Below are 25,057 nucleotides of genomic sequence, written 5' to 3' on the forward strand. Positions count from 1 at the left end.
ATGAATGACCAAAGAAGACGATTGGGCAGTTGTGAGCTGTACAGCATAGTCTGGATAGCAGCTATCATAGTCGAGCTTACTGCTGCAAGAGCGATGCTCGATGAGGAACACGACCCACCGACCGACTTTGAAAAAAACAAGGCTGACGGGAATAAATATGTCTGGGGACGCATTGACAACCACAACATCCTCATTGCTTTCCTTCCCGCCGGCTTTTGCGGACAGAACAATGCGGCGACGACCATAGCTTGCTTCAGATCTTCGCTGCCGCACATCAAATTTGGAGTCTTGGTTGGCATTGCTGGGGCAATACCTAGAACGACAGTACTGGAGGACAAAGTGTACATCGACAAAAAACGGGATATTCGCTTGGGTGATGTTGTGATTGGTCGTCCAGGTGGTACTTCCTCCGGTGTTCTCCAATATGACTTTGGCAAAATGCTGCCCAAAAATGGGTGGGAGAGAACTGGATCTATCAACCTACCTCCACATGATTTACTCTCTGTCGTCCAGTTTCTCGAGTCAAAACCAGACAAGCTTTCTGGTCAGATGCAAGCACTCATAAACGAGATGATTGAGAGAGAGCCGAGCATGAAAGAGGAATCCCAACATCAAGGCGCGGCACATGATCGACTTTTCAAGGCAGATTATGTTCACAGGACCGAAGATCCCGACTGCAGTGGTTGTGATCCCTCGCAGGAGATTCCTCGACCAAAACGCAAGTCAACACTTCCCGCGATCCACTACGGCGTGATCCTGTCAGGCAATTCACTGGTCAAAGATGCCGAGCAGAGGGATACTATTGCAAGGACAACAATGCAAGACTGCATTTGCTATGAGATGGAAGCCGCTGCCATTGTTTCACAGCTTCCGTGCCTGGTAATACGCGGTATTTGTGATTATGCAGACAGTCACAAAAACGATGTTTGGCAGCCGTATGCCGCTGCGACAGCGGCTGCATATGCAAGGATACTTATCTGCAATTTGGACCCCCCAATCCAGGTCAAGAAGATTCGATCCAAAGAATTAGCCTTGCGTAAGAATTGCTGCTAGTATACTAGACACGTCGATATTGAACTCGCTCCTAACCACTTGTCCCCAGTGTTTGATCCCATGTTTGAATCTGTGAAGAAGCTTGAAGCTCAAAACGGGAGAATAGAACAGTCGTGGTAAGAGAAAAATGTCACCACTCCATGTCTACACTGATTGACACCTTGTCTCAGCGAGACTGTAGCTACCGCCGCCGAACTCGATGTCCTCTCACGCCTGCCCATCTCTGACGAAGCACGGTATGACTCTTGGGAGGAAAGCAAGAGCGCCCACTGCCTCCCGGAAACCCGTAAAGATATTTTCAAGCAGCTATTAGAATGGCTAGAGAAGGAGCGTCCGCGCACCTTTTGCCTGAAAGGCATGACGGGCACGGGCAAATCTACAATATCCCGGAGCTTCGCCACAGACCTGCGAGCGCGCGGTCAACTAGGCGCTTCTTTCTTCTTTAAAAGAAATAATATGAGGCGTGGTACGGCAAAACTGTTTTCCAGTACTATTGCCGCAGATTTAGCAGGCCGCTTTTCTGCTGCCCGCGCGAGCATTGTCGACACGGTGAACAGAAATGAGCGCATTGCTCACACAGAGGCCAAACAGCAATTCCAGCTTCTTGTGTTGGAGCCGCTGGCCAAAGTCCAGCTCGACAAAAACATTGCCATTGTCATCGATGCAGTTGATGAATGCGATGACACAGACTTGAAGACCTTCTTTTCCCTCGTCTCTGCCTTTCAAAGGGCAGAGCTTCCAAGGGTCAAGCTCTTTTTTACGAGCCGTCCGGACCTTCCTGTGCTCAACTTATACAAGCCATTGACAGACGAGTATGCGACGATGGCTCTTCATGAAGTGCAAAGATCTACCATTGACCACGATCTTCGGATATACCTGAAGCATAGGCTGGAGGAGGTTCGCGAGAGTTACAATAATTCAGTGGACCAATTACACAAACAACTGGGACCGAGCTGGCCGAGCCGGGAGGATGTCGATAGGCTGCTCAAGATGTCCGATCGGCTCTTCATATCCGCTGCAACCATGTGCAGGTCGCTTGAAGAGGATGATTCTATGAGTCGTCCTGACTTGCAGCTCAGTGGCCTTCTAAAACGCAAAACAATGGGCGGTAACGCGTTCGAGTCGATCTACAAGCCGGTGCTCGATCGTCAAATTCCCAAGACATACATGAGTGAATATTCCAGGAAGAATCAGATTCGTGAATGCCAGCAAGTTCTCGGCGCAATATGTGTTTTGCGCGGCCCTGTCTCTGTACCAACCCTTGCGCGTCTTTCGGGCCTCGACGTCGAAAAACTCGAGCATCGTTTGAGGAGCCTCCAATCTGTGATTGAAGTAATCAGCCCTAGAGACTCGACGAACAAAGAAGAAAATCACGTTAAGGTTTTGCATCGCTCGTTTATAGATTACTTTCTGTCGAACGAGGGGGAGTTTTCGCCAATCCGGGTTGAGGAGAAGGTTGCTCATCACACCATGATGAGGCGCTGCTTAGCGATTCTCCATGGGCCTCAGACTTCACTGGCATTCAGACTTTGCCGATTCGACTCGTTTGGCTATCCTTGTTTCTGGAATTTTCGTCCAGAGGACTTGAACGGCTTTTTTACAGAGGAGCTAGCTTACGCCTGCCGTCACTTCCACAGACATGCACTTTCTGCACAAGTCGAAATAAAAGACGGTGATGAGATTTATGTTTATGAGTTTATTCGCAGCCATTCACTGGTTGGAGCTGAAAGCTTGGGCCGAGATTGGAGACTATTCATATCCAGCAAGAGAGTTTCTTCGGCTCCAAAGACTCATCAGCCGTGTATGTTGGCCCGCACCTAATGTCACGAGAAATGACCTAACATTTCATCATCCATAGAACAAGAAATCCGTAGAGGTCCAAGCGTTATTGAAGGATGTGTACCGCTTCGCGGCCGCGAATTGCGAGAGCTTAGACGAAGCACCGCTGCAAATATACACGGCGCTCATTTTCACACCAAGGAATAGCATCGTCCGGAAGATTTTCGAGCATCAATATAACACATGGGTCCAGGGAAAACCCATCGTCGAATATAAATGGAGCCTGGGGTTCATGACTACCACAGTCAAGCCTCTGCCCGCTCGAGGAATACTGAAACTTCTCTTCTCACCAAACGAAAGAGTCTTGGCCGCAATGAGCTGTGATGCCGTTTGGTTCTTATCCTACTTGGGCGAACAGTTTCTCTGGATCCCGATCGACAACCCCGTAGGTAATGGTGAATCACCTGTTGCTGTCGTCTTCTCCTCCGACTCTAATTTGTTCGCGCTCCGCAACGGGGTTGACGAGATTGAAATATGGAACATTGAAAACGGGAGCGAGAATTTCAAGAACAAGGTCCGGTCCTTCAAAGTGAAATACGATGCCGACTACTTTCATCGACCGAGATCCTTCACTCACAATAACACCTGTGTGCTGATTGCTTCACATCATTCCGCCGACTTTTGGTCGATCGAAAGCGGCCAACATGTCGGCAGCATTAGATTTTTTCCCTACGCCGCCCATGAAGTAGCAGTGTCACCTGACTGTTCGCTTTTGGCCGGCCACTTTGACGATTGCCTCATGTACTGGAACATAGAATCAGGTGAGCGGATCCGCATGACTTTTCTACCGACAGAGAAGAGAGCTCCAAGCTATGATCTGGTACTTTCGTCAAACATGACCGCATGGACAATCACGACCGAGTTGACCGGGAGCCAGGAAGTGTACTCGACCGACGCTGTTGGTCCGCTGGCATTTCTCCAGAAAGAAAATAATGCATACACAATCTCCGAAGAATATCTCATTATCGAGTATGAAGATGAAATCAGAATACGGAAACATGAAGACCAAAACCCCCAAGTCATAAAGAAGACGTCTCCAGGTCCAATCACGACGATCGCTCATGGCGGAACACAGCTTGCGTCCTCTACAACAGACGACATAGCGCCAGGGGTCATTTTCTTTTACAGACTGCCAAAATATCAACCGAGAACCGTGGATTTTTCCCCTTGCCCAACAGACGAGGGGTTTAGCGACGGACTCCCAGAATACTTCCAAAATTCTCCCAATGGTACCCTGCTGGCGTCCATAGACCCGAATTGGGCACGCATCGTGAGCGCAAGACCAGGACCACCGAGCTTGGTCGAGAATAGGGGTCTGGCGGAAATGATTGCCTTTTCTTCTACGGGTGATTACTTTACTACAAGTACTAGCAGGCAGCTCTCCCTCTGGGAGAGGACAGGAAAAAGGAATCGCTCCCTGCGGAATCGCTATTTTGCTGACGAGGGATACTATATCCGGTCCGCAGATTTTGCGTCGGACGCGTGCCTCGTTTTGGTAATTGCCGATGGCAAGGGTATGGTTCGTCTTGTTGCGCTGGAGGTTTCGAGCTTCAAAATCCTCGGAAATTCACCAATGTCAAGATTCGACGCGCACGAAGCTGTTTTCTCGCCGGATGAACGCATATTGGCCCTAACTGATGAATCCCGGGTCTATATCTGGGATTATCTTAGGGATTTGTTACTGCTGACTATACGTGCAAGCGTGACGGCTGTTCGAATATCGCCAGACTCGACCCTCGCCCTCTTGATAGGTTATAATTTTCACCAATTCTGGGACATTAGGCGAGGAATGTGTCTACATTCAGAAACTCGGCGTCCGTTTTCCGGCGCTACCTTTGACCGCATACAACCAGTCATTCTCACCAATAGCGGCAAAGTAGCATACTGTATTGCAAGCAGCGCAGCTCAAGCTCTGGGCCATGATGAGTCAGGGCTGGAGCAGGCGTTGTTGCCGGATCATAGTGGCTGGGAGAGTGGCCGCTCGCGAGCCGCAACACCAGAACCCCCCCGGACCATGGTCTTTCGGCGAATCGGGTGGGGGATTTCCTCAAACGGGAGCTGGATTACCTGGAACGGCAGGAAATGGATGCGGCTGCCCACGCAGTACTGTGCGTATAGCAGTGCTATTGATGGAAATCATGTGCTCATCGTGAACCATGCCAACATTGAAGTGCCGTACGAGTTTGCCGATGTCCCTTGGTTGGGGGAGCTGCCGAATAATGTCGATGTGGAAATGACGGACTATTATGAAGAATGTGATCCGAAAGGGCTAGGAATTATACAACAACAGGGTGAGCACGATTACGACAACTTTTTTTCAATGTATACGGGATAATTGGAGGACTACAATAGTCTGTGGACAGATTTGTATCAGGATGAAGGGTTTATGCCTCGAATTAAATAGCAAAGACAACATTTAAAATTCTAGCACAGCACTGAGCGTGTTTTATTCCTGGTTGCGTAGTATCTGGTTGGTATAAGTCATGATCGTTATCGAAAAGCAACGTCATATAATGGCCTTGCCGGTGTGGCATGTACTCCGTGAGCAATGAATCCTATTATTTGTAGTCAGTCGCCTTTTATTGCGACCACGAACTTGGTAAGGAGCGAGAATCAGAAGTCTCGACCAAGTCAAAGAAAGGATACAACGCTCCAGGATTGAAATTCTGTCGTATCTTGATGCACATGATTGGCCAGTACCAGAGCGGCAGACATTTACCATGTCTGGTCTCAGCGTGGCGTCGGCGTCCTGTGAAGGTGGTGAGTGCCGGTATGGCGCATTTAAGCTCTTACACGGAGGCGGTCGATGTGTGACGAGTCAAAAAAAGCCATATAGTAGCTACGACTCTCGAGAGAGATCAAATGTTGGCTCATGGCACAAAAAGTTGTCTCTTGAAGTCGTGATGCTTGATTGAAGCCCGAGGCTGGGGCAACTTGTTGAAATGGGACAGAAAGGTGGGTCTCGTGTGGTTATAGCCAATCGAAAGCCAGGAAGACTTGGTTGGCAGAAAGAATAGGCCGAGCGTACGCGTATCAACAGCCATGAATATAAATAGTTGGATATACCAAGATACCAGTACATGATTTATTAGGTTCCTGCCAAAAAAAAAATTGTCAAGAGCAATTAATTTTGATACTCGTCATATATTTCTCAACACTAGGTTCTCATCCCTTTAAAATTACAATAGTCTTTCTCACAGCAGCGTACAAGTGGCCTGTTTTGTCCCCCGCCAAGTAAGCGGGTCTCCCGCGGCTGTCCGCTTCAGGCTCAGGATCGCCTGTAACTAGGTACCAACTAAATGCCTGCACATCTGACAAGTCTCCATCACGACATTCCTCATCCTTCCATCTGTTATTCCCGTCCAAGCGGCGTTCCTGTCAACACCACCAAACATACCCAACCAACTTTCATACTATACGCCATCGTATCGATCCCATCCTCACATGTACGGGCTCGTCTCCGCGAGCGACGCCGCCTTCACACCGCCCGCATCGTGAACCATCATCACCAGCAAACGTCACAACCATGGCCAGCACCACACCGCCGCCGACCCGGCGCGAGAGCAACGCCACGGCCCCCGACGTGCCAATCTTGCGCTCCTCTGTCAGCACCAGCGTATCTCTATCCCCCAACTACGGCTCCGACTCGAGCGACGACGGCCTGCGCATGACGCCTGCCGAGGCCCGCCGCTTTGCCCGCCGCAACCTGCGCCGCGCCTCGGCCACGCCCGACCTCGTCACCAGCCTCGTCCGTCCACCGTCCCCCGAGGCCTTTTACATCACGCCCGAGATTCACGGTCGCATGCGGCAAGGGGCCGCGCTGAGGGGTTTGCGTCGCCGCACGTCCGGGTCGCTGGCTGGCGGGGCTGCGGGCGTCGGCGGCAGCGCTTCGACGATGAATACGGATCGCCGCTCGGGGCCGCTGCTGCCGCCGCACAAGTCGTCTCTCGACATACCAAAGCGCTACGGCGGGCAGTGCATCTTTGACATGTATTCGTTGACGTATGTCACCGAGCCCGATGCCAGCCTGCTGTGCCCCATCTGCCACGACCCGCTTGTCGATCCCGTCACGACACCGTGCGACCACACATTTTGCTACAGGTGCATTCGGCGAAGCATAGCCTCGAGTCCGTCCGGAACAGCCTGCCCCATTGACAGAGAGCCACTGTTTTGGGCAGACTGCTTCAGCGCCGCCCGCCTCATTCGCACGCAGCTTAATGCGCTGGTGGTAAAGTGCCCGTACACCAATAGAGCATGTACAAAGGAGCTGCGCCGAGAAATGATTGAGAAGCATGCTACTAGCGAATGTCGGTACCGAGATTACTATTGTCCTGATAAAGACTGCACCAAGAAGCTATCATCGAAACCCACCGACGACTTGTGCCACCACAAAGAGACAACTTGCGCCGCGTGCCTGGAAAGGATCGAAGAGGTTGATTCCGAACTACACTTATTATCCTGCGCCAAGAGTAAAACGAGATGTGAAGCTTGCTGGGACCTGGTTGTGCGGTCACAGATGGATGCTCATCGTCATCTGGAATGCGACGGAATCGAAGTCGGGTGCTCGTATCAAAATCTGGGCTGTCCGGCCCGCATAATGCGCGGCCAGATGAGCACTCACACACTATGTTGCGCGTTTCATCCAGAAACGCCTTCGGGCATCATTATCCGTTCGCAGCGGGACGTCATTCAATCGTACGGCGACCTCAGCAGCCAGCTCCGCGACTTACAAACCCGCCAGGACGAAACGACGCGAAAGCTGGAGGAAATGTCGCTCAGCCGTCGCTTCGGCGGCGGTAGCGCTGGCGGTCTTAGCGGGGCCACCTCCGGCGCCGGCGAATCCGCCATCAGCGACAGTCGGACGATGCAGGATCTCGACGCTGGCTTTGAAGAAGTCCACCAAAACCTCACCCACCTCGAGGCTCGGCAGAGCATGTGGACCCTGAACCAAGTGATGCCGATCCGCGAGGAGGTGACGGAATTGCGGAACAACATCAACATGATTCGCATGCACGTCAACTGGCTGCTGAATCGGAGCCGCGAGGAGGGTCGCATCCGAGCTGCCAACAATACAGGCGCGGCAGCAGCCACGGCGGCAGGCATTCGCAGGAACAGCGCAGGAGAGGGCATCCCGATGCTACAAGAGAGAAGGCGATCGTCAGGCATGGACGCGGATGTACCGCGATTGTAACGGTGTTGTATATGATAATCTTGGGACGCGAGCGAGCACATTTAGCTTCTAAAAGCCAGCGTCTGTAAATGAAAGACAAAATGGCCAGTGATAGTTCTTGCAGGAGTGACACGGGCTCTACGAATATATCCGCCCTTTAGTTGCTCTCCAAATCACCAGTAAAGTCATCTTTTTGAGTTATTCGTTATCATGTGCCAATCTCGTAATGATTACTCTACATCAGCTGCTGCTAGGCTCAATTGTAAAGTCCGCTCCAGTCTCGGTCCGCAGCGGAGAAGACGGCAGTCACGGCGGATGGGTGGTACAGGCTTAAATAGGATGCGGATTAAATCGATCTTTTATTTTTCTTGTTGTACTTATCGAAGCGTTGTCCAATCATCACGAAACAGGCACTTTGAATCATTCTTGTGCGTGCGCTTTGCCATACACCGTAGTTGTTTGGCGCCGTCTTATTGTTTCTGTGCGTTTCCATTTCGTCTTGTGTCGCGCGGTTCAGCCATCTTCCGACAACGGCAAAGAGCGACAGGGACAGTTCATCAACAAAATATTACGAAAATTCGAGATCTTCATGAAACTTTCCAAATTCACAACACAATTTTCCATCACCGCTCAAGCAGCAGATTGCAGGCAGCAGAAGGTCAACTACCTAGGTAGTTACTGAATAACCCACCGCCAGCCAAAGCTCCACTATATCCCACCTTCACTGATCAGCACGTCACAAGCGGCACCGGCCTGAATCTGGGCGGCGAACAACTCAAATCTCACTTCTTTTATCTTCATCAGTCGGCAGCTTAGCAGTCTGCCCTTTTGTCCCTACTCCTCCTGGACTTCCTTCATTTCCATCCTCCGTTACCTTCGTCATTGGTTCTTCTTGTCTGCGTCCTTCGCTGCCGCCGCTCGTCAACGCGCCCGTCCTTTCGTTTTCCTTTTGGTCAGCATGGATCCCAACGACCAGCCCTACGGCGGCAACGAAGCTCCCGACAAGGAGAAGATGGATCAGGTACGCCACCATTCTTATCACCTGGCATTTCCATGCACTGACATGTCTTCTTTTCACACAGATCCGAGCACGACGGCTCGCCAAGCTCGGCGCGCCCAAGCCGCCGCAAGACGACAGCGGCAGCAGCAGTCCCGGCGGCCAAGCCTCGCCCAAGCCCACGACAGCAGATTCGTCATCAGCCTCCGCCGCTCCCAAGAGGAAAATAAACATCACACCCGCCGCCGCCGCCCCAGCGCGCTCTGGACCTAACCCGTTTACGCAGCTCGGGCTCAGCAAGCAGAGCGACGCCAAGAGCCCGGTCACCGGCTCGCCAGGTAGAGCCACCTCACCCGCCTCGCCGCGCAAGAGAAGCTTACAAGAGATTGACGGCGGTTCTGCAGCAAGCAATGCTGCCGCACCACCGCGCAAGCAGACGGCGCCGTCCCAGGCAGCCGAAACGGACGAGCAGTACGAGAACCGCATCCTCACTAACATCTTTCGCCTCTCCGTCGACCCCCACCACATGAGCACCCCGACCGGCGTCCGCCTCACTTTTTTGCCCAACCTCAACGAGGAGCTCAACGAGACCGGCGAGCCCATGCGCCTTTCTACGGCCACACTCGACCAGGCCATCATCGAGGCCTGCACCAATTGGCCCGATGACAAACCTCTCATGAGCTATCTGCTGCCGTGCTGGAAGCGTGCAGTCAAGCAGGCTGCCCAGAAGACGAGCTCCTCGACGAGACAGCAGGTGCACGAGGAGGCCAAGAGACTTTGCATGAGCAACTGTCTGTTTGCCATCACATTGCCGGATCTCTATGGGTCAGTCAAGCGATGTACTGGCAATGTCCAGCATTAACTAGTTGATAGACGCGCGGCGAACCCTAATCATGACACCATTGCGCCGCAGCTGCTCCGTGGTCCCACAGACGAAAACGGCATCTGTTTGGAATTCATTCAAGAAGCAATCAAGCGATTCGACGAGGATGACGCTATTCCAGATATCTTCAACGACGCCATGGTTCGCATAAGCAGCCAGCTCGCACTCATCTCTATGAATGACAACTACAAACCCCATGTTGAGGTATGTTATATACGTCCATCTTTGCAACGCTCCGCTAACGGCCAAGGCTCTTCTCCTATACACCCGATTTCCGATCCTTATCACCAACCTCTCCAAACATGCCACCTTCAATATGCCTCAGTCCGCCGCCGGCATCGAAAAGCACACCTTGCTCGGCCCCTTCTTTCGCCTTTCACCTCTACAGCCCGAAGTTATCAATTCGTACTTTCCAGGCGCCCGATCGATCGACAAGGGCCGTATAAAGAATGCGCAAGATGCTCTCCGCATGGTATTGCGAACCCACCAAACCGACCTCTTTACGATTTCCAGCGCCTTCATAAGAGCAGGCCGGGACACGAGAAGTCGAATGCTGGACTGGTTCGCATACATAATGAACACAAATCACAAGCGCAGAGCTATACAGGTCGATCCGCGAGAAGTTGCTTCCAACGGCTTCATGCTCAACATTGCCACAATCATGGATCAATTTTGCGAGCCCTTTATGGATAACGACTTTAGCAAGGTGGACAAGATCGACATCAAATATCTGCGACGCAAACCTCGGGTTGATATCAAAGACGAGACAAAGATTAATGCCGACCAAGCCACGGCCGACAAGTACTATGAGAAGAAAGAAGAGGGCGAGTCCAATTTCATCTCTGAAGCCTTCTTCCTCACTCTGGCGGCCCATCACTATGGCAGTGAGGCCCTAAACTCCCAGCTCAAGAACTTGGACAGAGACATCAAATACGTCGAGTCGCGCATACAGGCCATGGAAGCCGAACGTGAAAAGTTTGCCAATAACCCGCAACAATTGAGCGCATTTGAAGAGACGGTGAAGCGTCACGTCGACGTTCTTGAGAAATCAATTGGCATGAGACATGCCATTGAGGGTGTTTTGCTCGATGATCGCATGCAGAGCACATCGCTCCGCTTCATGCGCTACGTTGCGGTGTGGCTACTACGCATCGCCACTGGCCAAGATTACAAACCCGGCAGAGAGAGCGAGATGATCAAGCTTCCGCTGCAAGATCAGAATCAGGAAGCATTCGCTTGCCTGCCAGAGTACACTCTGCAAAATATTGTTGACAACTTCAAGTTTGTCTTCAAGTGGCTACCTACCATTCTCCCGAGTGCCGTGGGCGAAGAGATGCCTGCCTTGTGCATCACATTTCTGCGCTCATCCGAATGGATCAAGAACCCATATCTCAAGTCATCACTGGTTTCACTGCTATTCTACGGGACATGGAACTTTTTGCACTTGAAAAGGGGTGTCCTCGGCGATCAGCTCATGTCGTTGCCATTTGCCAATGAGTACCTCCTCCATGCGCTGATGAAGTTTTACATTGAATGCGAGTCGACGGGTAATAATGCTTTTTACGACAAGTTTAACATTCGTTACGAAATCTTTCAGGTCATCAAATGTGTCTGGCCCAATGACGTATACAAGCAGCAGCTGACACGAGAAAGCAAGCAAGTAGCGCCGCAGATACACTTGCTACTGAATCCTTACTAACAAGTGCGCAGGGTCAATCGCGGGTTCTTTGTGCAGTTTGTCAACATGCTGCTCAACGATGCCACATATGTCCTCGACGAGGCGCTGTCCAAGTTCCCCAAGATGCGCGCCCTGGAGATTGAGCTCAAGGACCCGACTCTCTCTGCCGAGGATGGGCAGAAGAAGCAGGAGGAGCTCCAGACGCTGGGCAACCAGGCAACCTCGTACATGCAGCTCGCCAACGAGACGCTCGAGATGATGAAGCTCTTCACAAACGCCCTCAGTGACGCCTTTACCATGCCCGAGATTGTGTCGCGCCTCGCCAGCATGCTCAACTACAACCTTGAGACGCTCGCGGGTAAACGGGCCGCCGCCGAGCTCAACGTGGAGAACCGCGAAAAGTACCACTTTCGCCCTATTCAGCTCCTCTCGGACCTAGTTGAAATTTACCTCAACCTCGACGGCTCGGACGTCTTTGTCGAAGCCGTCGCCGCCGATGGCCGCTCCTTCAAGATTGAGGTGCTCGACCGCGTCACCACCATCCTCTCCTCGAGAAAGCAAAAGGACCCCGCGGACATGGTGCGTTGGGAGCAGCTCAAGGCGCGCTTCAAAGTTGCCAAGGCGACCCTCGACCAGGCGGAACTCGATCTCGGCGACGTGCCCCCGGAGTTTGAGGACCCCATCATGGGCGACCTCATGCGCGACCCGGTCCTCCTTCCCTCCAAGCACATTGTCGACCGATCCACCATTGTTCAGCACCTCCTCAGCGACCCGAAAGATCCGTTCACGCGGCAGCCCATGACTGTGGACGACGCGGTGCCGCAACCGGACCTCAAGGCCAAGATTGAGCAGTGGCGCGAGGAAAAGATGCAAGAGGCGAGGAATAAGCTGGCCGTGGCCGCGGCGGAAGCAGAAGCAATGGATACTACCGAGGACTAAGGCGAAGAAGGGGGGTGTTGATGCGCAGAGAAAGGTCGTTTACTATTCTTGATTATTTTGCATTGTAGGAAACAGAGGAAGAAGAGAGAGAGTTTATTTCATGTTTCTAGTCGGGGCTGGTTGGTATTGTGCATTATCCATTTACCTGCTGCGATGCAAATGATAGAACTCTGAGGCATTACCAAAAGACTGGATGAAACAATAGCACCTTGGTGTATGCTCTTTCATTCTCTCTTCACCGATTGAAGATATTCGTCGCGGCATGGTATAGCTGTAACCTGTGGCATTGGGATCTACAGCTTTAACTTCCCGTCTTGTTCAACATTTCGCAGGTCAAACGAAACCGATCAGGAGAGCACAAGCGTTTTGCAATGTGCGTGCGATCTGCCCTTGAATAGGAGGGTAGGCACATGATGACGCAAAGCAAGCGAGTTTATTAGTGTCGGATCAAGGCCGAGAAAGCAGCCACACCTGAAAACGCACACACAGGCGCGCACGCATGCACGCATGCACGTACGCACGTAATCATGCCCTCACGCGGGGAAACAATAACAGGGACGACGAAAGGTGAATAAGATCTCGGGCGGTTCCGGATGTGGTGCGTGCATTTGCCCTTGACCCTCGCCTCATCGTGCCGGCAACTTGGGCCCAAACATGAAAAGAGTTGTCCTGTTTGCGTCTTGCGGCAACCCTATTCTTTCTTTCTTGTGGCATGTTCCCCCTGTAACACGAAGGAAGCGACACCGCATGTAGGCGGCTCGCCGCCGTCTGGCGCCTGGCGCCCTCTGCCCGGCCGGGAGAGGCTGGCGGCAGATGCCCTCGCCCGAGGACGACCACCCCCCAAAACGAAGACTTCTTGCAACTCCGGCAGGCAGGCGGCAGCCGGAACCTCTCTGACAAAGGAGAAACGGACGGGAGAAATGTCTCCGGCCTTGGCAAAAAGACCAAAAAAAGAAAGCTTTCCCGTTGCGAAATCATCACATTTGGGCTCGGAGTCGCAGCGTTGCAGCCCTAGTAACGTGGCTAGTCAGAGCCGAGTAGAGTCAGGCCTGCCGTCGCCTGCTTTGTCGTGCGAGTCACACAGCCTTTGCCTCCGGATCTCCCCATCTGCGATTGCTGCTCGACCATAATAGCTATGTTAGTGCGCACGAAAGAGGGGCATGAAAAACCAGGCCAAGACTTGGTATTCTCTCCAAGGCGCGTACAAGTGCTTACCCGTAAAAATGACATACATCTTGGTCCTTACTCGTTCAATCTTCCCTAGTGTGGCAAGTGGTTCGCGCACCCCATCTCAGCCTCTCGGTCGTCGAGCTGCCGGGCCAAGTCCAGGTCAGGCCGCCCGAGGTGGTGTACTTGGGTGGGGCGACATGAAAAGTATCCGGCAAGGATTTAGCAGGGTCATCTTCATTTGATTCTCCTGTGGCGCTGTGGGATATTAGTCGAGTATGTAGCACCCTCTCAGCCTCTGAAGCCGACGCATGACTTGCGCCAAGCATGGAAAGTACGCTGCGAGTCCACAGATTGCTCCTCGCGTATGAACGTTTATCCAAAAGCATAAGATTGCAGGCCTCGGAAATCGCCGAGCCGTGCATTGTCAAGCCGCCCCAAGTGCCTGCCGAAGGTGAATGTGTGCCGAAAAGGGAACGTAAAATTACCCCTCACCCTGGTAAACTCTCAAACGGACCCAGTGGCTTATAATGTCTCCCGTTTCTCGGCCCGGCTTCTTGGTACAGATACTGCCAGGGCACCCAGCATGGGCGAGTCCGGAAGCTCGGCCGAAACGACAAGAGCGGTCCAACCTTATTGATGCCCTCCACACAACAACGTTCAACAACACGCCATTATACATGGCACCTTGCCCATTAGTCGTGGTGGAGCCGAGGAAGTTCAGCAGTTGTGCTTGGCAACTCAAATAGGTGATGCTGCCGTTGCCATCGACGTCTGTGGCCTTATTTCGACGGCATGGCGCCGACGCCAGTCGCCGTAATATTGAGCCTGCCTGTGAGCTAAATCACCATCCACACCACCTTCCCTCCCTTGACGGTTGACAGTTTATGCAAAAGGCTTCTGAATGGCCCCAGCTGCGGGTGAGAGTCATGATTAGCTCCCAGCGCCAACGCACAGGGTTGCTGCCAAGACCAGGGATCCGGCATGGGCATGACCACTCGCAGCCACGAACCCCGGAATGCGCAAATCATTCACCTACGCTTGTTGCGGACCCTTTTCGGGGCGGGGATCAAAGTCTAGCACGCCAGCAAACGCAATCTGACCCCGGGGAGTCATGAAGCAAAGCGGGCGGACTGGCGGAATAGCCAGGCAGCCTGCATTTTGCCGAGCCGGCGCCGTAACTAGTTTGTGATTGCCCGCTGCTTTGCTGTGGCAATGTTGCATTGTCTTCATTGGTGACCCTCTATTGGCTTGCAAGCCATCGTATCAAACAATGGCTTGTTCTATTAAACATGTTGTCGCAGATTGACGCAATACCGCGGCCGTTGTCCTTGGGCTCAAAACCGTGACTAGCCAGTGGGATCAGTTCCAGAAAGAGATCTGTTGCATCGAATCTTAGGTCTGAATCTGGATTCTGGGTTGCAAGTCCGTGTTCGTTGTCTGGCGCCATATTGTGGAAGCCCCCGAAAATGTGTTACAGGATACACGAGAGAGTTCATTCGGCTTGCCATTGTGGCTTGCCCTGGCGCCTCCTAGTAACTGGTATATTCGAATGGCGCTGGGCAGTCAGTGACCTGTCGAGAAGCAGCCAAATTATCCCAGTGCATTGAAATGTTGTTTGAGAATAATGACGAGCCTTATCATTGTTTCAAGTGATCACTGGGAGGGCTGAGGCCACTGGCAGGGCAGGTAACCGAGTCGTCAAGTTTCAATGCAATAGACGTTGCAGCGCACTCTCTCGGGGGTCACCACTGAGTTGCATCGTTGGCTCACTGCGAAGACGTTTTGTCTTTTTAGCGCATGTCACTTATTAATAAACTTGGTCAAAACTGCCGACCTCTTGGCTTCACCGCAACGGGTACGATTGACATCACGTCTTGATAACGAGAACTGCAGTGATCACCATGCCCCGGCAGGCAACACTGGATCATCGTGCGTGCGCAAGAGGAGCTCTCGTCAGAAAAATTAAGTCGCCACTTTAATAAAGGATCCATAAGTTTGCCGTGTGATTCTGCAATCAATGAGCGACAAGCTGCTGAAGCAGTTTTGTAAGCTGTTATTTGTGGGAGGCGGTCATACCGGCGGTGCGAGTCAGCGGCATATATCTCATCGCATCCATCGGTCGCGAAAGATCCGCATCAGTATATCCATGACTTGGCAGTAGAGAAAAGGGAGAAACCATGCGAGTAAGTCCTGTGATATCCATCGGCACTTGTTGTTTCGCGTCCCATCAAATTGATTTTGCGGCAGGCACTGGGAAAGAAGCTGGTATGCCCCGATGTGCACGCAACTGCTCGATCCACTCGGCAAGGCGGCCGAGAGAATGTTGTTCCTTTGAGTGCATATTCGTAATTAGACTCTTCACAAGGCCACGGGCGCTTGCTACGTCTGCGGGACGTCTGCGGGACAGAGTTTTTAGAAAACGCGGCCAGGTGCGTGCAGCCTAGGCTCGCAGTGGAACGAAGCCTGATTCAATCAGTCCTGTGTACCAGTAGGACAGGTGTGTCGCGTAGAACGCGAGCGACTGAAATGAGCCGTAAAAGGGCCGTGGGGATTAGTTACTGGCAGAAGAATGGGCTAGTCGGTAGCCGGGTTGATCGCGCCTGCTTTGTGCGAATAACGTTGCAGCAAGCTGCACATCATGCGTGCGGGCAGCTTTGGCAGGGCAATCGGAGCGCTGAAGCGCTGATGGCAGCACAGTAACTACTGCTTTGCTTGCAAGGATGACTAGGAAATGGTCCCTCTCCGTCGCATCGATCTGCTGCACCAGGAGGCTGGAGCCGGTCCACGGACTATCAGCCTTTTACGGCGTTTCTCTGCCGCAGTTAGTCTGGTACAAGGAACGAGACTGGCCACAACTCCACGAGCATGGCATATGACTCCAAATGAACCAGCACGGATTAGCTTGCTCACACTCGGCCGTCGTGCGGGATCTGCAAGAGCACGACACCGGCTCATCGGTAGTGGAAACTCCACCAGTACTATTAGGGTCTGGTCCTAATTAGGTGTTTTCAGGGGCCGTTCTCCGCAAGGTCCTGGGAGCCGATTGTACATGTGTACAAGGGTTCAAAGCTCCGTAAATGCTACGTTATTGATTTTGAGAAAGGAATCGACGGGTCCAGTGGTGGACAGTGGGTGGACACCAGCAAATAACGCCCAATGCTTCACAAGCCAAGCCAAGGGGCCAAAAAACGGTTCCCGAACCCCGTACAGCGCACTGCGTGGAAGGTTATTTAGAAGGGTGGCCTAGAAGTTCTGGAAGCTGTGGGCGCACAGAGCGCAGTCAAGCTTGGGCCAGATGACGGGCTTGATCTGGTATACCGTCCGTCCGAGCCTGCCGCGGACAAGGCTTGCTGCGATGGTGGTGCACACGTTCCCATGTCGTGTGCGTGCTGCTCGGAGTCCAGAGTACGGAGTACGAAGTAGAGCGAACAAGATTTGTGTCGGATAAGCGGTCAAGCGGCGAGCATTGGTGGGTGCAGTGGATTTGGTTTCGACTGGGACAAGGGCTCGAGAGTTGCTGGCACAAAACGTAACCAATGAATTGATTTCTAATCGACCGACTATCAACTGATCAAGCCGGCTCGGGCCCGAGAGCGTCCTCATGATTAATGAAAGCACATGTACTCCGTAGATTAGGGGACCATTGTGTCGTTGATGGCCCATGCGAGTTGAGGCCATGTTTGCATCGTACCGCATGCATCAGACCTAGACTTGGTTTATCAAACTGCACGGCTGCTGGCAGATGGCCATGCTTTTGATGATGCAGCGGGCTGGGAGGCAGAGAGAAGCGAGCTAATGCTAGAAGTGGTGGAGATGTGTGGTGGCTAGTGTTGGATGGCATCATGGAGCAAATGATGGAAGTATCGAGGGATTGTGGGAGGAGAAAGCGGGCTTGGCGAGGGAGGAATGAGGTGATGCTGCCTGCCAAGTAGGAAAGCCAATGGTGTAGGTACCTATATGCGCAGCTTGGTAGGTGGGCTTCCAGCGAGTTTAGCGGCCTGGTAACGGGTCAAATACAAAGGGCAAGTGTGTTAAACGTGCTGAAGGGCTGGGGCGACACCGCTAGGTAATCAACAGTATACGCTGCAACAGTAGTTAGCCGGCACTAACAGAGTAGGCATGCGTGAAGATTCAGCGAGGTCTCGGGCCGTGAAACTTGGCCTGCATTGTCCCTTTCCAAGGGTGAGTAATTTTTTTTGCTGCTACGATGGATTTTGTGTGAATATCTCCATGAGCGTACGGGAGACTTTCCACCTACAAACAGGAACCATGGCCGTGGAAGAAACAAGACACGGCAAAAGCTCTCTATTTAGCAACGGATAGGTAGTTTCGGAGTAATTAGCCTGCAACACGTCTTTCAAGGATTCATTGCTATTCTCAGCTCAGAAACGGCACAGGCCCAACCGGGAAGGTGATTGCTTGATTTTAGAGGATACTACAGGGGCTTTCGGGGAGTTACCGGGGGTGCTGTGGAAATCTGCAGGCTTTAAGCCGCCCCCCGAGATACAGAGGATTTGGCGGCAATTGTCCGGTTCAGCGGACCTCGTTGGGCACCCCGCCCACTGGAAACCACTGAGGGGCATCAGAAAGCCCACTGCAAGGAAGAATTATACTGTAAATTGACAATGCCGCGTGTCAGCTCCTCGATTAGGTACCAAGCCAAGCCAAATTAGCCCCATTCATTTGGACTCCCCCGGTCTGAGCAGTCATTTTAGCTCTGCCTCTTTTCAAAACCCCCGTCATTCGAGAGGCCGCCGGCCAGAAGTCAACCAACCAGCCGGCTAAGAGTTTCACCTCTCACCCACAGCTATCCACTCCTACACCCACTTCTGTCGTCTGTTTGTTCGACTCCCATCTCCATCTCCGTCCTCATCTCCATGCTCTCGCATCCCACATGAACTGCGACTTGCATTCCGCTCCTTGCTTCCATGTGCCACTTGCCACCCACCAATTCCGACAAACTGTCCGCTTGCCGCCTTCAGGTGCTCGTCGTATCACACCGACCTTGCCCTGACTTGTTAACCTTCGTCTTCTGCTGTGTTTGCTAATACACCCTCTGCCAGGTGGTACGTGGCGTGGTTACGTACGTACGCTGGCACTCCTCCATCGTCCTTGGTCGCCGCCACGCCATCAATTAGCACCCATCATCAGCATCAGCAACCCCATCAGCTCTTCGAACGATGTATGATGTCGGGGTCGCCTGGCGTCATGCTTGCCAACAGGCGTGGCCGGCTTGTCTATCCCGTCTGCTTAAATCAAGGACCCGTCCGCTTAAGCCTCGTGTCTAGCTAATCAGAGCCACCAGCACCACCACAGCGCTACCAGTAACCTCAAATTCTTTACCCACACCTTTCGCGACAAACTCTCCGGCCATCCTTGTTCCCCTAATCCCGTACTCACTCTGTCCATGCGCCAAGTACTCGCTTGCATCCATCAAACGGACCCTACCGAGCCTGCCTATCTGCCTGCCGGCGAGCATCCGAATCGCCGGCGCTATGTCTTACCTGACGCATGTCTCTGTCAGTGATCAAGTCACTTCGTACCTACTATCAGAATCAACTGCTCGTCTGCTTCTGGCACGCGTTTCCGGTGTGTTCGGCATTCTACCGCTAAAATGAAAATTTATCGGGAAAACACTGGAGTCTAGCAGTAACAAAGACCAAGCAGCATCGGGCTGCAGCTCATAATTCAACTCGTCCGCGACTTTTTGACGCCCAACATTCTGCACCACTCCAGCTTAGGTGCATTTATTGTTCTCAATCTTGTTCGCCATTCAGTAAATCGCGCAACAATCTACTGCGTAGGTCATTTACAAAGACCCTTCTCGAAATTTCATAACAACTTCATATGATTCTTCAGCAAACCCTGGCAATGATCATGTTCGGGCTTTGTGAAGCGAGCGGCTCATTCGGTTCGCGGCCTAAGTACCCGCCAAACAAAAATCTTGGGAGCAACTAAAACTTGACAAGGTCTCCGGATGCTGCCGTATCATCGACACCCATGCGGAGTGCCACTAGTACATGCTGCTGATGTCTACGAAACTTGGCAGACAACGCCATCGCAAGCCACAGCAGCCTCAGCCAGCCTGTCCACCACAACAAGTGGAATTCTTAGCTGCTGCTGTGACAATGCTCCAAATCAAAACTAGCGAGACTAGAACATCGTATGACTTATGGTTGCTGGAAGACCCAGAGCAGCCTCATTGCATAAAGAGGAAAACGCGTATAAGAGCGTTCAAGCTGTCAAATCATATCCCTTTATCCATCAACCAAGTCAAAAACGCGTATTCACCGCACCTACGGATACACCTGTCATTTTTCAGGGACAGATTCTAGCACAGCGGCTAGAATCATCCGCCAAGCCTGCTCTGAGATTTTCGATTTTTCTCACAAGCTCCAAAAGAATTTTCTTTGTGAGCTGCGGTGTCGTATGCCAGACGCTCACCCAGCCGCAAGACTCGGGCCATGTGCAGATCGACAGCCACCATACAATCCGGCTAGCTTTGATGGATAACCAAAGGCCTAGAAGTAGGTTAATTAAAGCGCCATACCAGCGTTTGCCAGCTATCAGCGAATGGGTCTCTGTCTTGCGCGTATCTTATCCAGAAGAGGTCGGGCCTCGTGCCTCCTGGAGCCACATGCCAAAGCAAAAGCTTGGCCTGAAAATCGTCGAATATAGCCACGCTTTGTTTGCAGTATTTAACGCCAGAAATGATAACGGCAACGCCAGAGACAGTGGGCGACCCATGCTTACGAAAGCGGTGCAGCTCTCACGGATTCAGACGATGGAAAACAGTCAACTATTCGGTAAACGAGCCGCTGCTTTGAGAGCCCGTGAGATTGCTCGGCAGAGTTCCGCTTCGACAACGGCCCACCGCTATATTATTACCAGGAGGGGCGGGAAACGTGCCCAGACATGCACCGGCAGCTGCCTTGTGGCACGGGATCAGGTACATGTCGCTCCGCGGATCGTTGGCAAAGCTGACGTTGTATTTAATAATAGCAGCAGTGAATCGGAACCAGGGGCTTCAATTTGGGCGTTCATACTCCGTACTCAGTACCACATACACGCACTTGAGTGCTATTACGGCAAAAGGGCGAGGTTGCGAGCCAACACACCTGACATGATGGCGCCGGACATTGCGACAGCACAAAACCACAAATACGTGCACTGCCGTGGATGCAGAAGCTGACATGGCACTGGGGCTGTCGGAACACTTGTGTTAGCTCGTGGTTTGTGCTGTTGCCGACGGCCCAGGACACACCCACACCCATACTCCCATACTCCCATGCACCCCCGGGGCTAGCGACGATACAACGTACCGACAAGCAGATACCCTAAATGAAGAGCGCCATTGAGCCGAGAACAGGGGTGGGCGTTGTCTCTCTGGGGGAGCACTGGGGGGCCACCGCCTCAAACTCGAAACATGTTAGCGGGCTTGAGCTGATCTCAACGCTGCCCGCCTCACGCGCCAGTCAGGTTTTCTACTGGGTAGTTGGTAGGCTGGCTGGTTGCTTGGCCACCTCCACACGCACACCGGCATGCTGTTGCGGTGCTGGCCTGCTGGCCTGCTGTGTTTCTAACTTGTTGTGCACTTCCCTTTCTTCCATTTATTATTGCATTTTCACGCTAGTTGCCAGAAATAGTGGCCGCTGGCGCGCGCGCGACTCTGTTGCAAGCCACACACCCACACCCCTCCCCGGCCCAGTCACGGAGCACTGAGATAATAATATTTCCGATTCTAACTAGACGAGCCAAAAGAAGGGCCCCCAGCCGATCACCCCGAAACCTTCCACGGAGCTCCCGCTTTCCGTGAGGCAAACGGGCCACCGTACCGAGTCTACGTTCTACCATGTATGTACGTGGAGGGGCCGATGTCGACGCTTGCCTTTGCACCATCCGTCCGTCACACCACCTTTTTTTGTCTTTTTACTTCCTTTACAACTCTGTATGCAGGCGTTTCAACCCCGATCCTCATCAACTCCCGCCTGGACCGATACTGGCTCCTGTCGGCCACGTTTACCTCAGCAGCACCCAAACCTGCAGCTTGCTGGAGCTTAACACGGCCCGAGCCACAACGTCACCTCGAACCTGCCATTCTTGGTACAAAACTGCCGGATCATCAGTCTGGCAACAGCTACTGATACCTGACCTGCGCGTTGCAAGACCGACCGCTGCTTCCCGCGGTTCTTTTGCTCTGTGTCTCTGTAGTACGGCTTGTCGCTTTTTGGGCCCAAGACAGGCACACAAAACTTGTCTCTGCCTCGCATTCCTTTGTGCTCGCTCTGCGACAGCCAATCCCGTTCAGCCATACGTAGCCCGTGCTGCCTTTTTTCCTTGACGGCCAGGACTCGACACACCGTCGCCGCCGACTCGGCCGCTCTAACGGCAATAGCGACAGCGATCGCATAACGCTTTTTTTTTTCCCTTCCCCGCGTCGTCAGCCTCCAGACTACCCGTCTCTCGCATCCATCTCACAGCTCGCATCAGTTGTCACTCACTTTCCCCTTACACTCCCCCGCCATCCAAAACGTCACTCGTGGCCTCCTTCGCCATGGCTGAGACGGCTCACAGCTCATACCCGCGCTCGCCGAATCTCTCGACGCGATCGTACGATTCCTCGTCTGTCTCGTCTGCCACGTCTCCTCGACCGCATTCTCAGTATACTGGCGTATTACGCCACGGCGCGGGGCAACCTCATCTGTCAGCGCATTCTCCGCATCTCGGCGGCATGCCGTCGCTACCCTCTGTCAACCATGGTTTCCCGCCTTATTCGCCAGTGCCATCAGGCATGATGGGGCGCGAATCAATCGGCTCCAACGATTCCATGGGCCACCATAGCGGCATGTCTCTCTCAGGCGGTCTCGGGGCCCAGGCACAAAAGCGAGCATATCGCCAGCGACGAAAAGACCCAAGCTGCGATGCCTGCAGGGAGCGCAAGGTCAAGTGCGACGCTACCGAAACTGCCAGCTGCTCGGAGTGTTCCAGTCGTAACGTCAAATGTCAGTTCACCAAGGAAACGAATCGACGAATGTCGTCCATCAAGCAGGTTCAAGATCTCGAGAAACAAATTGAGCGAGTCAAGCGTGACAACACACAGTTGCGGCGTATGCTCCAGGACCGAGACGTCTCCATGGATGTGGAAGGCGAAAATGGCGATCCGTCACTCTATCAAATGCCCGTCATCGACCCCGAACCGCGACCCAAGCGACGTGGGCCAATAATGCCTGAGCTGGGCAGAGCTAGGTCGAACCTCCGCAGCGCGGCCAAGGGCGTGTGGAAGCAGCCTCAAATGCATCGCTACTTGTCGAATTCGCCCAGAGAGTGCGCCATCCCCGAACTTCCGCCAAGAGCCATGGCGGATCAGCTTTTGCACACGTACTACAACTCGCTTCACACAATGTTTCCAATCATCCATCTGCCCAGCTTTCGCGCCATGGTCGATGACATGTACCGAAACCCTCGTGCAACTGCGCCTGCTGCCTGGCTTTCAATGTTCTTCGCCGTCTTGGCCGCTGGAACCCTCTTCAATCTCGATTCTCCTGCCAGAACCACAGGCGTGGCTGAGTTGCTCGATACAGCTCGCAGCCTCATCGATCCCTGGAACAATTCATTTACGCTAGACGACGCCCGCACCTACATTCTTGTCGCCATTTGCTTGGACGAGATCAACTTAAAGTCCGCAGCATGGAACTGGCTGGGCAATGCCATTCGCGTCGGCCAGGATCTGTGTCTCTACACGGACACCGAAAACTACCCCATTATCGAGGGAGAAATGCGTTGTCGAACCTGGTGGGCAATGTATGTGTTGGACAGGACGCTCTCGACCGAGCTTGGCCATCCGTGTCTTATCAACGACGCCGACTGCGATGCACGTTTGCCGGCTGCTGTCGATGACCACTACGTGCGGGACGACGGGATGCATGTACCCAATGGTGCTGAGCCATTGACACACTCGCTTTTAGCTATTATTCATGTTGTGCGCTCGTACACGTCTGTTTTGAAAGCGATTGACAGCCCCAAAGTCCCGTCCGCGCACCTCGCAGCCTTTGATAACCACTTTCGCAAGTGTCTGAACACATTTCCGCCGGCCTGCGACCCGTCGAGCACCGTCGCTCTAGCTCCGCACTTTTTACCGCCGCTGGCCTATCTACTCCATGTTCGAATGTTGCTGCACAGGCACAACCTCGCTCCTAGCTGCAGCCCAGAGGCACGATTCGCAGCCGTCGAGAGCTGCACGCATATTGCCATGGAGACGGCTTCGCTGATTGCTCGAACCAATGCGCCTGCCGAGGGGGCAACGGCGCTCCTAGCAACGCATTTGTTCCGCTGCACTTTGTTCCTGCTCATGGCAGGGCAATTCGACCAGGCCATCACTTGCACGCGGGCGCTGGGCTCCATTGAAGCACTCCGTGATGTGGTGACGCCTTGCGGGCGTTACTTGTCGTTCTTTGCCAACATTTTGGCCTCGAAACGCGCGGAACACGCGAGCCACATTGCCCGCACTACCGGCTCTTCTTCAATACCGCAATCTCGAATCCAGGCTGACAACTCTGCCCTTTTGTTGTCACTTACCAGAGACGAGGAACTCTTGGTGTATGTGTCCGCCGACACGCAAGCCGCTCCGTCCAGGACGTGGGTCTGGACAATGGTTGAGAGATCCGAGCCGATGGCGACGAGCTCACCAAAGCCTCCAGGAGCCCCGATCAGCTCTATATTCCAGTTGGAGCAGCGCACGGGGCTCACACACTCGGAGCAGCGAGAATGGGGAGGATGGCAGCACCTCGAGTCCACTGTCAGGTCTCTGACCTCGCACAACGCCGGATGGACACCGTTGCCGGCACAAAAGATTAAGAGCGAACCGCCAGTATCGGCTGGGTTGGACATTACCAAGCACCCGGAGCCTCCCCGACTCACGTCGGAACCCAATTATGCCCGGCCCATGGCTAAGAGCCCGCCTCCTAATGTGCCAAGGAGGGGCAACGACCGCTTGAGCATCGCGAATATTATTTAACGATGATGTTTGATCTGACCCATGCATAGCATGATACGATCGCCAATTCTTGCCACGCGACTCTTTTTCTTTTCGTCATTTATTGTACATTTTCCAAGCTTCGCACTGTTTCGCATACGCCATGTCAAGCTTTTCTTCCTACTTTCGTTGACGCGAGCATGCCAAGTTGCATGTTTTTGGTTACTGGTGAACATTATATCCGGACGGACATTATCAGCAGTATGGATATACCCTATTGCATTTGGATCTCTAGGATCATGGCGGCAGGCAAATCATGGCGGCAGGCACACCACCACCCCTCGTATCTTTGTTTT

The 25,057-nt window shown here is 53.0% G+C and overlaps 4 protein-coding genes across 4 annotated transcripts; all 4 read left to right on the forward strand.

Moving 5' to 3' along the window:
* On the forward strand, positions 1 to 5,227 carry BBA_09503 (WD domain protein; the record flags this gene model as incomplete). The annotated part of the gene is made up of 5 exons (XM_008604600.1): positions 1 to 1,036; positions 1,103 to 1,169; positions 1,224 to 2,725; positions 2,760 to 2,854; positions 2,912 to 5,227. 5 exons carry the CDS (start codon positions 1 to 3, stop codon positions 5,225 to 5,227), a joined length of 5,016 nt encoding a protein of 1,671 aa, XP_008602822.1.
* Positions 5,228 to 6,418: 1,191 nt separating this feature from the next.
* BBA_09504 (TRAF-type zinc finger protein) lies at positions 6,419 to 8,083 on the forward strand (the record flags this gene model as incomplete). The annotated part of the gene is made up of 1 exon (XM_008604601.1): positions 6,419 to 8,083. One exon carries the CDS (start codon positions 6,419 to 6,421, stop codon positions 8,081 to 8,083), a length of 1,665 nt encoding a protein of 554 aa, XP_008602823.1.
* Positions 8,084 to 9,020: 937 nt separating this feature from the next.
* On the forward strand, positions 9,021 to 12,559 carry BBA_09505 (ubiquitin elongating factor core; the record flags this gene model as incomplete). The annotated part of the gene is made up of 5 exons (XM_008604602.1): positions 9,021 to 9,083; positions 9,145 to 9,884; positions 9,933 to 10,146; positions 10,193 to 11,602; positions 11,678 to 12,559. The coding sequence occupies 5 exons, from the start codon at positions 9,021 to 9,023 to the stop codon at positions 12,557 to 12,559; spliced, it is 3,309 nt and encodes a 1,102-aa protein (XP_008602824.1).
* A 9,724-nt stretch (positions 12,560 to 22,283) lies between these two features.
* On the forward strand, positions 22,284 to 24,743 carry BBA_09506 (fungal specific transcription factor; the record flags this gene model as incomplete). The annotated part of the gene is made up of 1 exon (XM_008604603.1): positions 22,284 to 24,743. The coding sequence occupies one exon, from the start codon at positions 22,284 to 22,286 to the stop codon at positions 24,741 to 24,743; it is 2,460 nt and encodes an 819-aa protein (XP_008602825.1).
* Positions 24,744 to 25,057: the final 314 nt, after the last annotated feature.

This window comes from Beauveria bassiana (genome assembly GCF_000280675.1).
Source record: "Beauveria bassiana ARSEF 2860 unplaced genomic scaffold BBA_S00056, whole genome shotgun sequence".
Classification (NCBI taxonomy): domain Eukaryota; kingdom Fungi; phylum Ascomycota; class Sordariomycetes; order Hypocreales; family Cordycipitaceae; genus Beauveria; species Beauveria bassiana.